The following is a 14,512-nucleotide window of genomic DNA, read 5'->3' as shown; positions in this document are numbered from 1 at the left end:
TGTCTTCATTTAAGGCCAGTCATCTCTGGCAGCAGAGCAACAGGAAGCGCTCTGGCTTCACTCTCAGCTCAGCTCTGCTGCCGCTTCGTTGTGGGATTTGGGGGCAAGGTGGGTGGCTCCACCCTCTCTCTCCGTTTCTGTACAACGGGGATGATACCTGCTTCTCAGAGCAGTTGTAAGGCTCACATGCGATACGTGGCCCTGTGCCACTTGGTGATTTATTCAGTCCACCTTTTCTAGGACCTTCTGCTTCTCCAAAAGATTTTCTGTCTGGATGTCCATTCTTTCAGATAAGCCGCCTTTGGAAGGAACATAGAAAACTGTGCTTTGAACCTGCTGGGCGCGCACCTGCCTCAGGGCCTTTGTGTTAGGAGTTCCCTCTGCCAGGAATGTCCCTCCACCAGGTTTTCACGGGGCTCATGGCCTCGTGGCCTCGCTTCCTCCGAACTCTCTGTGTCATCTTCTAAAAAGGCCTTCCTGATCACCATTTGAGAGTCCATCCCACAAGTCATCAGAGCAGCTTTATTTGTGAGGTTTGTGGTAGCCCCCAAGTTGGGAACCACTGGGAAGCCAGACAGCAGAATCCTGTTCAGAAGGGAAAAGGAATGAGCCATCAATGCAACAACATGGATGGATCTCAAAGTAGGTATGAAGGAAGCAGGCAGAAAGGAATGCATGCCATGTGATTCCACGTATAGCAAGTCCTAGAAAATGAGGATTATTCTGTGGTGGCGGAAACAGATGGTTGCCTGGGGCAGAGTGTGGAGTGAGGAGCTGGGACATGGGGATTGGAAAAGGACAGAAAGAAACTTCTGGGGGTGATGGTTACGTTCACTGGCTGGATCCTGGAGATGGTTTTGTGGACTGTGTATACATCATAACTTATCAAGTGGTGAACTTTAAGTTGTATATCAATTATACCTTAAAGCTGCTTCATATTTTTTTTTGATCTGTTGGTCCAAGCCATTGCTGTCCCACCAGAACTTTGTGCAGTGATGGAAGTGGTACATCTGCTGTATCCAGTATAAGAAGCAGCTACCACACGTGGCTACTGAGCCCTTAAAATATGGCTGAGAAACTCCGTTTTAAACTTGATTTAATTTTTAACCCATTTAAACTTGAGTGGGCACAGGTAGCTAGCATCTGTCACGCTGGGCCGCGCAGGTGGAAAGCCTTACCGGCTACCATAGCAGCCCTGCAAAGCCACCCACGCACACTCCTGGGTCCCAGGCTCCAGCTGCTGGAGATGAAGCTTCTGGCAGGTGACGGCTGTTTCCTGGGTACTTACCCTTGCTAATGCTGAAGCCTCTGCTAAGATGCCCTTAATTAAAGCAATGAGGTCCCAGGTCCTTTTGCAGCTCTCCGCCCTCTGACAGGGAGGTGCTGCCAGGGCTGTGCTGGTGTGAACAGGTGGTTTGCCCTTCTTTGAAGTCTTTATTTAACCTGTTTAACCCTGTGATTGAGCAGCATTTGCTCAAGTTAAAAAGAAGACAAACTCAGCAGGTCTCAGTGTTGTCTTTTCTCAAGTTTCTCATGAATTAGGCATTTTAAAATAAACGTAAGTGACACGGGCACATTTGAGGTAAGGCTCTTTGGCCATGCTTTATATGTGGTCTTTTGAGGAAAAGCTGTCCCCAGAGAGAGTTGGACACTGTTAAGAGCTTTTGAGGAGAGCCCTGGGAAGACCTGTTCTTCTCCAGACTCGCGAGCCTGGAGCTAGGATTCTGCCCAGCGACTTTTCTGTTTTGAGTCTCTCTTCTCTGCTGTTCCTTAAAAACGGAGCCCTGTGATGCGAGAATCCTGTCTAGTTCAGACTTCTGGACCGATCCCCAGGGCAGAGCCGGTGTACTCAGGACCAAAGTCAAGAAGGCAGCGCTGGGGTTCCCAGGGATCAGGCTGGATCCAGGGTGGAGCTCTGGCTGGATCAGCAGCTGCTGGTAACCAGTGACCGAGCTGAAGGAGCAGCCGTGCCCCTGTGGGCAGGGAAGTGTTGAGGGGAAGATGGGAAAGATTTTCGAGAGTATGGAGGTAGCAGAACTAGAATCCAGGAATTTTAAGACCGGAAAAAAAAAATTAGAAAGAACAACATGGAAAGCTGGCCATTGTCCGACTGCATCCCCCTACCCCCGCCCCACCTCCTTGTCCATCTTTGCTGATCAGCGGTGACATTAGCACAACGAGGCTATTCTGATCTCTGATGGCCCTGTCTGCCCGCCTCCCGACTGAATCATTCTACTTGTCCTCCCGGGATCATAGATGTTTGACTGTTACTGACTCTTGTCAAACTTATCCATGTGAACCCGGGAAACGCGAAGACAGAGAAGGGAGGGTTGTTACTTTCAGGACTGTCTATTTGCTGTTGATATTAGATTCATACTTAATAGCAGTGATTAAGATTCATTATTTGTATTCACATCATGCTTGGGTTTGGAAGGCCATTTTACTTAATTTACTTGTTGAAAGTAACTCAGAGCATAAGAGAAAGTCCAGTGCTTGCTTGGTGCTCAGGAAAATACTCTGGTTGGGTTACCCAGAGGTAATTTAATTATTCCCTAAATCAGGACAGTTTCATTACTCATGACCTGAGGCTGGGTTGCTGAGCACAAGCATGTGCAGGAATCTTTGGCTTGGTTTTCACCTCTTGTGGCCAGAACGGAGATGGTTCCTTCAGCTGTGGGCCGAGGCTGCTGGGCGCCCTAGTGCAGTCAGAGGGAGGTCCAGAGCCCATCTCTCCCGCTGAAGGGCGCGTTCGCCAAGACAGCGCATCTGGGCTCCGGCGCCTGGTTCAGGGCCCGGGCGGAGACCAGGGCCAGTCGTTTCCTGGACGCTCACCCTGAGTCAGCGTGGTCGTGTGCTGTGCTGATTACTATGGAGCAGGCCGGTGCAGAGGGCGGGCAGAGGCTGGTGGCCGAGCGTGCGAGCTTAATTAGCAAACCCACTGATGGTGATTCTGTGTATGTTCACAACAGTTTCTTCAAAAAAAAAAAAAAACACAACCAAAAAACCAGCTTTATGAGGTATACTTTATGTATCATAAAATTCACCCATTTCAGCTATACAAGTCAGTGATTTCTAGCGGTAGCTTTACCAGCGGTGCAGCCATCACTGCAAATCAGTTTGGGGACATTTTCTTCCCCCCAGTTAGGTCCCTCTTGTCCTCTCACGATTAATCCCCCATTCCCAGCCCCAGCCCCAGGCAACCGCTAATCTACTTTCTGGCTCTTTTGTAATAATTTAGCTAATTATTTTCTGATTAGAAAAGTAATAGTTTCTTATTTTAGATCATCTGAGGAACTCCAGGAAGAGAAGTGGACCAGAAGGAAGGCCAGCATCCCCTTAGTGGGACTCTCTTCTGGCTTTTCTTTTTAACTCTTATCTTCCACTGCTCCCACTGCTCCGCTGGCTGGTGTGGTCCCACTTCTCCACTGTTCTGTTGCCTGGATATGTTCTACCCCGTCTTGGAAGCAAGAATTCTTCCTATCTTTGGAGGTCTATCTCACATAACCCCCAATTAGCAAAGATTTCCCTGCTGTCCAGACTGAAAATAATTTTCTCTTCTCGGAAATTCCATGGTGTTTTATTTATGGCTCATAGAGTTTCCACTTGGCAGTTTATTTACTTAAATAAGTGCTTTATATTCCCTGTTAAACAGTGAGTTGGTGAGGACTGGCGCTCTGTCTGATGCCTCTTTGTCTCCTACACTCTTGGTACCCTCCAGCTTTATGTCCTGTCGCCCCCTAAGGGCCCCGTGCGTCTCCTTTGTGGCAGTCTTCACAGCTGTGATGGCTGTTTAATGTCATGCTCACCCTGTCCCGTGTCCAGGATGAAGGCACGCTAGTCCAGTGTGTTTGGATGCCCTAGATCTTCACTCTTGTTTGCTTGAATGTTTTACTCTGGATACCATAGCTTAGTTTACTTCTTCTTACCTAATGCCTGTCATCAGTTCCTGTTTGAATTAAATAGCGAATAGTCTTAAAATAGATGTGTAAACCAAGTTCTGGGTGAGGTTCTGTTCCCCGCTGCAGAGAACCTTGTTTTTGTCACTCACTCATGCATACACTCACACTAAATACACGTCTCATTAAAAACATGCTACAGTTCTTCCTAGAAATATGACTTTCATCTGCAAGCACCTTCCTCCATTTCCCCCGAGCCCACGTGTGTGTCTGAGCTGTTCTGGTGCCTTCAGCTCGGCTGCCCACCCTGAGCGGCGCTGACTTGCCCCTTCAGGTCATCCCTGCTGCCCCCGTTCTCGCGCCTTCTCCAAGATGGCACCACCTTGGCTTCTGTCTGGGCAGCGTTCAGGACTGAATTGACCTGAGCCTCTGACCCCAGCCATGGCTCTGGGATCTTGTGGGACGAATGGATGGGGTCTCGAGGCTCAGGAGCTGGGACAGTCACCTTCCGCCCAAGCCCAAGTCAGCCCGCCTGACTGCTCAGAGCTGCAGCCACTGTTTCTTCCATCTGTGCAGAGTAGAACATGCTACGTGTGGTATGTCTTAGGCTTTCTGTGTAATTCTTGGTGTGTATGTATTTATCTTCCTCTGACACAGCAAGCATCGTGTTTATCTTTGCAGCCAACTTTACTGCTGTCTGTAAAACAGGCGCTCAGTAAATATATGATGAATAAATTAATGAATTCACATATTTGTTAGATGATGTTTAAAGATTTAAAGCTACTAATGTATCTTTGGATCCTGTCACTTATGTATTAGGTGCTCAGAAATACACTTAAGTAAACTGACTCATTCAGCCAGTGTTTATCGAGCGTCTGCTGTGGGCCAGGCTCTGTCCTGAGTTCTCCGGAGAATACAAAAACTTGACGTGACCCCTTAGGATTTACAGTGTAAGGCTTAGATGATTGCAGGGCAGAACCTGTCAAGTGCCTTAAGAAATTTTTCAAAAAGAAAACATTGGAGGATTTGGGGAGGGAGAGGTTGCTTCCTGATGAGAGATTGGGGATGTTAATGGAAGAAGTGGCATCTGAGTGAGTCCTGGTGGATGGGAAGGCTTTGAACAGTGGGAACCCGGGAAAGACAGCTCAGGATGGAGCAAATCAAGCATGAGCTTCGACGGGGAGCAGAGGACAGCGCAGACTTCCATTTGGCTGGATGTGGAGGTGGAAAGTGGCAAGTGGCAAGTGAGGTTTGACTGGGAGGGTCCAGATGCGGGAGTGGTTTGGTCTTTAACAGGGACCCAATGCCAGATAAACCCAGCAGGGCTGCTGGGAGGGCTGGGGGGCGGAGGCTAGGGGTTGGTGGCTGGGGGAGCGTGGCCTCTGCCCAGAACAGGACAGTGAGGCCAGCCAAGGGGCAGCCCGGGGACAGAGGCAAGGAGAGGAGGACAGAGCAGGCGGGAGGGGGAGAGGGCACCCGAGGAAGTGACGAGGGACGTCTCAAGAGTGAGCAGCCCGCGGGAGCAGGGCGGCTGTGGGCGGCCTCAGGGGCCTCGCAGAGGGTGGAATGCGGTGGGGATCGTCCTCCCTCGTGCTCACAGCCTCGTGCTCGCTCCCCGGGCTTATCCACCTGCACAGCCTTGTATTTGTCTCTGTTCCTTCCAGTCAGCCACAGGCCCTGGCCTTAAACTCAGCTCTTCAGTATTTTAAAATTTAACTCTCAAGGCTAATCCTGGCACGTCATAGCTGATAATGCTGTGCCTCAGGACAGCCAGGAGTGTGACAAACGTTGATTTGCATCAGCCTAGGACAGAAGTTACCCCAAACAGGCGTTTCTGGAATGACAGTCATTAACTGACCATTTATTTGGCAGGACAGGTGGTTGTGCGGGCATTATTACACACCTTCCCAGGACTTTTCAAGTAAATTTCTTCCTCCATTTTGAAATGTAATATGCTGAATAGTGCACAGAAATCAGATCCCGTGTTGCCTTAAAAATTGTACCTGTAGTTAGTCTTCCCACTCAAGGTAATTCTACTAAAAATAAAATTTTCCTTTGCTTGATTGTAAGAAGGAACACATACAGTTCCAAAGTCCTTACTCCTGTCTTTCTCCTTTTATGGTCCCGTAATCTAGGTGCATGTCACCAAAAAGACACACGTACACAAGGCCCCAGCAGTGCCAAGCGGCACTCTTGCTGACTTAGGGAGTGGTCTGGGCCTGGGGGATGGGAAAGTAAATCTCAGCTTATTTTCTTGATGGGGAGGGACTCTCAGTGGGTCGGGTGGGAACCCGGGGAGTCTTAAAGTTGGCTCCAATCTGAACGGCCAGCGGGGACAGACTTGCTTGGGTGCGTGTGTGTGCTCCCGAAGGAGTCAGGAGGGTTTGATTCTCTTCCATTTAATCCTTGGTGACAACTTGTTAAGCCAGTCTCTTGCCTTCTTGCTTCAGGGAGAAGAACAGGGGACCTCAGGGGCCCTTGTCTCGCCTTTTCTCGTTTATCTGCCCCCACCCCCAACCAAAGACACGCACTTGGTTCTTCCCTTGTTCTCTCTTAACATTCACTCGTACACATTCTCAGGAGACAGAAGCCGCCTTTGTTCTGTTTTCCCTTTTAGTTTCCCCCCTGGGGGCTGTGCTAAGAGATGGGGGTCTGTGGGCCCCGAAACCGGCCGAAGCACAGCCCCCGGGCATCGGACGGAGCCATGAGTGAGAGTAGGAAGCGGGTGTGGCCTCCTGTTCCCGTATCTTTAAAGTGTCTTCATTGATTGTTTTGAAATATTTTGTCTTCATTGTAATGATTATGTTTCCACAGACTCTGTAGCTCACAGTCGAAGGTTATCATTATTGTGAAATACAGACTTTTCCTTAGTTGTATCTTCATTTGTGAGGTGAAATCATGACAAAGAATGTGGGAATGAATGAGCTGTCATACTTGGGCTGGTCGGCTTTTAAGGGAAGTTTAATTATCACCAAGTGTTCTCTAATCTCCTTGCTATCCTCACTTGAGATTACAAAGGAAATTGAGTAAGAATTTCTTTTTTCTGTTTTTGTCTTTTAGATTCAGAATATGAACAACATAATCTCCTTCCCTCTGGACAGTTTGCTGAAGGGGGACCTGAAAGGAGTGAAAGGGGTATGACATTAAAAGTCCTGCTCAGCGAGGGGCAGCATTCGCAGAACGTGGCATCAGGGTCATGCTGGCCCGTCCGGGCAGCCGCCGCCTGGCGCCTTCTTCCTGGGGGTGTTCTGCCTCTGTCTCCTTGACTGGCCATCTTGCACCACCTTTCAGCCCTAACAGTGGAGACTGTGGCCCTTCTGGTGGTCCTGCTGGTGCTCTGAGTGTGGGATGGGGAGGAGGCCATGAAGGGAGAGAAACAGCTCTTTTGGAAACTGTAACATTTTGGCCTCTGCCAGTTAAGCAGGGAAACATATGGAGAGAAGTCTGGTGTTCATCCAGCGTGTCCCTGACGGACCACTCAGGGAGGATCCTTGCGAGGATGCAGGTTCCCCGTGGGGGAATCTGCACCAGTAACGCACCTGTCCTCCGGCATGTCCCTGACGGACCACTAGGGGAGGCTCCTCGGCTCCTCGCGAGGATGCAGCTCCCGGTGGAACTAGTAAGGCCCCGTCCTCCACTGGGCTCTGGCTGTTGAGGCTTCGCCCTGCTCGCACAGACACGTGAGCCATGAGCTGTTTCCTGAGCGTGTGAGTGCGGGACAGTCCGGGCTCGAGCCTGTGTGGGTGCCGGGTGCTGAGCAGTGGGGCACTTGTGTGCGTCACTTCCACAAGCAGACGTGCGAGGTGACGGGGAGATGACTGTGCCCCAGTTCCTAGAGACCGAGTTCTTTGATTGGAGCGACATGTGATCCCTGGTCGCATTTGGCACGTCTGGAAGCCCATCCTGGCGGATGCCGGGGGCTCTGCAGAGAGACCCCTCAGTCTCTCCTTCACAGACTGTGCCGGGGGAGCTGTTGGGGCGGGGAAGGCGGGGCCCGGTGAGCCCTTAGGCCACCGGGGAACGTTACTCACCATCCCCTTGGGGCCCAGAGAACATGCCAGATGAGTTAGCCAGAAAAGCAGGAGGGACGGGCACACGAGACAGAGGGAGGTTATGCACGTATGCAGAAGCGTGACGCAGCCCTGTGCAGGCGGCTGTCAGCGTAGCTCAAGGCCATGGTCGGAGGAGGTGCGGGAAGAGATGAGGCTTACGGGTGGGCGGGGCCCCGCCTGTTCGTGGAGACCTCAGATGCCAGGCTGTGGGGCTTAGGCCTTGTCGTGAGGCCAGTGAAGAGTCAAAAAAAAAAAAAAAACCCCACAAAAGAAGTGTTTTCTCTCCCAAAAGAAGCCTGTTAAAGGGAGCATCGATAGGTGGGAACCATTTGATAGACTTTCTAGTGTCTCAGTACGTTTTTGAGCCAGGCTTTATCAGAGAACCTGAGGTCCTAAGTTCCAGACAGAATAGTGGAATCAGGAGACCTCAGGAGAAGGTGAATGGCTTTTATATTCCTGTGGGTTTGGGGCCCGAATCAAGGGTACATGTGTTGAGATTCTGGTATTAATAGAAAAAAAATCAAAGTCCCTTTCTTTTAGAGAGATATACTAAAATGCTTGCAGATTAAATGTTACATCTTTCTGGATTTAATTTCAGAATAATCATAGGGCAGAGTGCAGGGTGTAAGTGAAGCAGAATGGGCCATGAGTTAAATACTTGTTGTAAGTAGCTCATGGGTTTATTATATAATTCTCTCCACATTTCTCTGTGTGCATTTGGTATATTCTGTAATGAAAAATTTTAAAGAGAAAGAAAAAGAAGGAAATGCCAGCGCTCGCCTAATTAAAAGCCCGTCCTGTAAGATTTTTATTTTTCATGGGGTCACGTATGTCATTTTATTCAGATATTAATGCTCCTTTCAGGGCTGGTCTAAGGATTAGTAAGTTTATCTTGCCCAGAAGTTAATGATTAGTCCTGTTTAATTTATGCCTCTCTGTTTACAGGATCTGAAAAAGCCTTTTGATAAAGCTTGGAAGGACTATGAAACAAAAATGTGAGTGCTTTCATTTTAAAAAATAAGTGTAGGTAATTTGAGATTTGAATTTTAAATGGAGCTTTTATTGCGTAAAAGTATTGTCTAAATAAACCTTAATCCAGGAAAGAATTCACCCCAGACTGTGTTGCTGTGGTTTGTTACGATGCCAGGTGCTTTCACACCCGGTGTGATGTAAACCTCTTTAACAGGGCTTTCGCCTCGTTCCTCCTGTTCTTAGAGGATGGCTACAGAGTGTTGCGTTCAGGAAGGCTGATTGACTGCCGTGGGCTGACGTCAGGCGGTTGTTGTAACGTTTCTGATCACAGCTTCTCATTTCTAGAATGGAGAGGATCGAGCTGGCTAGAATTGGGCTAGCGACCGTGGAGACAGTGGTTTCAATTATTTTAAATGTGTGAGAAATAGAAAATATTTTCAAATGCCTCGTGTTTGCTATGTAATTGTTGTACACTGGGTAATAATGTAGAGTCTTCTGAGTGGAAATAGAAACCTTTCTATGAATCCATCTGGTAAAGTTAGAATTGTTAAGAAGAAAGCGTTTTCAGACATAACAAGTATTTCACTGGGTTTGTTTTTACCAGCCATGGGTATCTGTTCCGAGTGGTGAAGGATCACAGGGCTCAAACCAAGGAACACGAGACCTCTGGGACTCATCCCTTCCTGGGAATCTTAAGTTCCCATACTCCAAATTCTGGAGTTCCACCAAGGGCCGACCTTTGTATATAAGCATAGGTAGAGTGTTAACCCAGAATACTTCGAAGGTCTGCTCAGCCCGAAGAGGCTCCAGACTTGCTGCCCCTGGCCGGCTAGCGTTCCGCACCCGCGCCAGTTCAGTGCAGTAAATGAGGAAAGGGTCCGCGTTCCTGCGTTACAGGTGGGAAACCTTGGCGTTTTGCCGCTGGTCAGCCGTGAGAGACTGGCTGAGCCAAGGCCTGGCCATGGGTCTGCTGGCTTCATTCAGCCACTGTCGCTGCCACCCTCAAGGCCTTAGGGGAAATGCTTCTGTGTGTTTCTGAACCAACGAGAGGGTTTCTAAAGAGGATTTTGGTTCTGAAAGGAAAAGGTTTGAAGGGGAATGAGATCAAGTTCTGTAAAATCAAGACACACATAAATACAGTGGGGACAGAATTACTCACAAAATCCCAGAATCTGAGACCCAAAGAGCAGCACCATTTAAAACTCAAAAGTAATTCTGGGATAAAAATTACAAAGTAACTCTACCCATTAATATGTGATATTGATTTGTCCGGAGAGGCCCTGGACATGTAGCAGACAGGTTTAAGACATATTTAAAATTCCTGGCCTGGAGTCCTATACCTGAGCATTATGAGAGTGACCGATGTCTGGCCGTGTCTTGATCCCTTTGAGGGGGTGGCGGGGGAGCCTTGGAGTTGTGTGGTTGTCCCCAGGACCTCAGGGGCCTCCAGTCACACTCCCCACATCCCCCTCTGTGCATGAAGCCATTTAACAACATCCCCACCAAATGGTCACCTATTTTTAATGTTCTCACTCACCCACCTGTTCAAGTTGTGGAGCATCTACTGTTGCCCAGTGCTGTGCTTCAAGATACAAAACAAGGATCAGAAACTAGATTTCTTGCCTCTTCTTAAATACCCCCTTCCCAAGTGATGGGGCCGCTGGCCCCAAAGTAACCCATTTCTTAGAAAGTTGTTCAGCTTTCTAGGAAATGCTGCCTTACGTTATGCAATGTCTGCCCTGAGGCACGTCAGGGAAGTCTGCTCCCTTCTCTTCGGGCAACCTTCATGTTTTTGAGTGCTTTCTGTGGCTTTTATTTAGTCTTCTTTTCTCCAAAATAGAAACCCAGTTACAAGTTCAAGCCCTTCTTACCTGATGTGATTCATGGCTGCCTCTCGCCCTGGTCACATGTCTCGTGATGTGTACCAGGGTCGGCTCGCACCCTGCCCCACACACTTGACTAACAGTTGAGCATAAGATAAACACGGAAAGGGGGACAAAGCTTGCAAACAGAAAATGTCACTTGTCTCATTCTGCAGGATGAGCCCTGTCTGAGTCATGTCATCGCTAGCGAGGAGGAGACTGCTTGAAGAGGGGTGGGGAGGGTGCTGGAGGAGAACCAGGAGGTCGGGCTGCCCCTGGCCGCCCTGCGGGCACTCAGACCAGAGTGCTGTCCCTGAAGGAAACCTCAGGGGCACAACCTCCTTTGACCCAGGCCAGGCCCAGCGTAGGTGCTTTGGAAGCATTTGATGAGTAGATACGCCACAAAAAGGGCCAAGATTGGCATTTTCCTCTCCAGTGGGTTAGAGGCCATCCGGCAAGCACTTGTCTCCAGGCCGGGGGCTGGGATCACGGCGAGACCGTGCTGTCCGGAGGTGTCTTGAGGTCTTCTTGCTTCTTTCCCATGTAGAACCAAGATAGAGAAGGAGAAGAAGGAGCACGCCAAGCTGCACGGGATGATCCGCACGGAGATAAGCGGGGCCGAGATCGCGGAGGAGATGGAGAAGGAGCGCCGGTTCTTCCAGCTGCAGATGTGCGAGGTGGGCCGCCTGCCCCGGGGCTGCCGAGGGAACACCAAATGCCTCACTGCAAGCTAGCTAGACTACTCCCCCCTTAGGTGGTTTTTGATGAGGGGTGTGGGTTCCCTTGTACCAGCGGAATCCGAGCCGGGGAGGGGCAGTGAGACGTCAGCTGTGGTCCCGCCACTGAGAGCCTTGAGAGCTGGTTCTGGGAAGCCAAGCCACCTGCCCCTGGAAGTGCTGCCACACCAGTTCCACCTGCTCACAGTCGGAATGCTCATCAAGCCAGAGGCCCAGGTGCCCAGGGGAGGCCCTCTGTGCACTCCACCTGCAGCCTGAGGCCTTGCCTTGGGGAGGGGAAGATGGCAGAAACTCAAAACGTTTCTCTACTGGAGGCTTAGGGATGGAAAGCATCGAAGGCCAGTGATGCAGGCCTCTGCTTCCAGCCCTTTTCCGCCTTGCTTGTGAGTCTGTAGAAACAGCTTGTGGAAGCAGTTCCCCACCTCTGCCTGAGAGCTCGCTCCTCCTGGCTGTGACGGCAAAGCCCCTTGTGCACAGTGGCATCTGTTTCCCCCCGTGGCTGCGCAGACTTGTGTCCTAAGTGTACACGATGCAGGGCGCTATTTGTGACATGTGCTGAGACCGCGTTCGGCCGGCTCTTGAGTCCCTGTAAGCGTCAACAGCGAAGCTAATTGTAAAGCACCTTCTGATTTTGGAATGTTTGTTAATTTGTTAATTATAGCAGGAGCTTAGTCTTTATAGATGCGTATCTTAGGAGTGTATTTAAATCAGTTTTTATTTTCAGAGCAAACCCTAAGCAATAAGCAGAGAGTCAGTCCCAGGGTCTAGGCTCTCATATTTGTCTAACTGGACAGCCGCTCCCACTCTCTTATGGTTTCTGTTTGCATGGGATTTCCCGCCAGCCTTTTACTTTCAGCCTATGTGTATCTTTGGATCTAAAGTGTGTATTTCCTGTAGACAATCTGTATTTGGGTCAGGTTTTTTTAAATCTAGTCTGACAACCTCTGCCTTTTGATGGGATTGTTAAATCATCCACATTGGTTGTTAGTATTGATGTGGTTGGATTTATGTCTTTTCTTTTGGTTTTTTTTTCATGTCTTACGTCTTTTTTGTTCCTCTGTCCCTCCTTTGCTGCTTTGTTTTTCATTACATGGATATTTAGAAAGTTAATTAAGCTCAAAGAGATAGGAGAGTGGATGTTTTTATACAAATGCTGTTTTAGAGACAGACTCACATAAAATACCTGCCCTGGCCTGTTTCACGCAGTGTCGGAGAAGCCAGCCCGGAAGCAGGAGGCAGGGACAAGGAGGCCGCTGTGTGTTACACAAACACAGCGTGTTGGTTTTGTTCAGTCGGGGTAAAATTAAGTAGTAGTGTTTCACAGAGAGTGGGTTTAGAAAGCGTGTGTGTGTGAGTTCAGGCTGTGCTCTCTTTTGGGCTAATAAGGAGGGAGTCTGTTGACCTAAACTCTACAGCACTGGTTGTTGGGCCCCAGTCTGTGCCGAGCATCACGGGTCCCTGCCCCTGCAGAGCTGCCGGCCAGTGGGTCAGGCGCTGAGTGCAGGCGCGGAAGCAGGGGTGGGGTGGGCCGGTGGTGGGGGTGGAGTTCCCAGAGGAGGGCCCGTCTGATGAAGGATGTAGACGTTGGCCAAACAGACCTGGGCTGGAGAGGGCGAGAGGGAGCATCTGAAAAGCAGATCCCGAGAACCTCACGCCCTGGAGTGAACAGATGGTCGTGGTTAAAATCACTAAATTGTCCAACTGTTTGCCCAAACTGAAGTTCTCAAGTTTTGTAAATACTTGATGTTGTTTAGGTGTTTAAGTTTTCAGTTGCCTAGTATCTAATATAGAAAAGCGACTTTCAGGTGTTTATTTTAAAGCTGTGGGACTTCTTCTTCAAAAGGAATTTTGCAGAGAACTTCGGTATGCCAAATAGTAATACAGAGCTTTTGTGAATCGAGAAGGTATGAGAGACCTGCTCTTGCTTTTTTATGATTATAAAAATATGTGCTTTAAAAAATTGGTCAGTATATATGTGTGTGTGTGCATGTGTGTATGTATGTGCTTACATATAAAAGACATTAAAAGTCACCCCAAATTATACTTACTGAAAGATGACCGCTTTGCCCTATAGTTCAGCGTCTTTCAGGTGTCCCTAGTCTGCATAAACAAAAACAGTTGTAGAACCAGGGTCACCTGCTGCTGCTGTCTCGTAGCCTGATCATTTTACTCACTGCTGTGCCCCAGACTTCTTCCGTGTCAGAAAGTCTCTGCTTTGGCGGCCTAATGGCCGCATGGCATTTTTTTGTATGGGTGCCCCGTACTTTAATTCCCTATTCATTCCGTTTGGGTTGTTGCCATTTTTCACTTTTACAAACAGCTCTGCAGTGAACCTCCTTTTCTATTCATCTTTGTAAACGTTTGTGATTATCTTCTTAGGATAAGTTCCGGTAAGTAGAATTTCTAGGTCAAAGGGTATGTGCATTTTAATGTTTGACGCATGGCCAAGCATCTTATTAACCATTTAACTATTTTGATACTTTACCAAACATCTTACTCAGTTAATGAATTAGTACCAAAAAGGAGGGCGATGATGACAGAAAGGCAACTGATATAGGCCGGGGGAGAGCTTGTCGTGGCCTCTTCAGAGCAGCTTCCCTCCCAGGCCTGGGCTGCCCAGCCCGCCCGGGAGGACCTTGAGCGTGAGTCTGCCAGGTGACAGCGGAGATGCCTGTGGTCAGCGGAGGTCCGCAGCTCTTTCGGGGCATTCGGTCCTTGGGGTGACATGTTCTCAGGGTTGTTTATACCCTGTCCCAACAGTGGAGGGGAGAGGGAATTTATGAAGTCTGTGTTCTGTGTCGTCTTTTAGCAAAGAACAAATGTATTTCCTGATGCTTGTTTTGTGGGTCCCTGGGGCTTCCTGATGCCTTAGTGGTTGTTAATGAATTCTCCAAGTTAAAAATGGCTTTCATTTATTTGAATTTAAAATATGATTTTTTATGGCAATCACAACTTTTTTAAGTGTCTTAGTACGAGACACATGGAGCAAAGTC

The 14,512-nt window shown here is 48.9% G+C and overlaps 1 protein-coding gene across 12 annotated transcripts in view; it reads left to right on the top strand.

The window, feature by feature from the left end:
* The window catches only part of ASAP2 (ArfGAP with SH3 domain, ankyrin repeat and PH domain 2), a 145,791-nt gene that overhangs the window by 71,603 nt on the left and 59,676 nt on the right, over positions 1-14,512 (top strand). For all 12 annotated transcript variants that reach the window (XM_072938227.1, XM_072938228.1, XM_072938225.1 and 9 more), the window contains 3 exons: positions 6,957-7,031; positions 8,894-8,943; positions 11,330-11,459. In XM_072938227.1, the coding sequence (XP_072794328.1) occupies positions 6,957-7,031; positions 8,894-8,943; positions 11,330-11,459 (255 nt within the window). The remainder of the gene's footprint in view (positions 1-6,956; positions 7,032-8,893; positions 8,944-11,329; positions 11,460-14,512) is intronic.

This window comes from Vicugna pacos, chromosome 15, assembly GCF_048564905.1.
Source record: "Vicugna pacos chromosome 15, VicPac4, whole genome shotgun sequence".
Taxonomy (NCBI): Eukaryota; Metazoa; Chordata; class Mammalia; order Artiodactyla; family Camelidae; genus Vicugna; species Vicugna pacos.
This window is presented reverse-complemented; position numbering and strand designations above follow the sequence as displayed.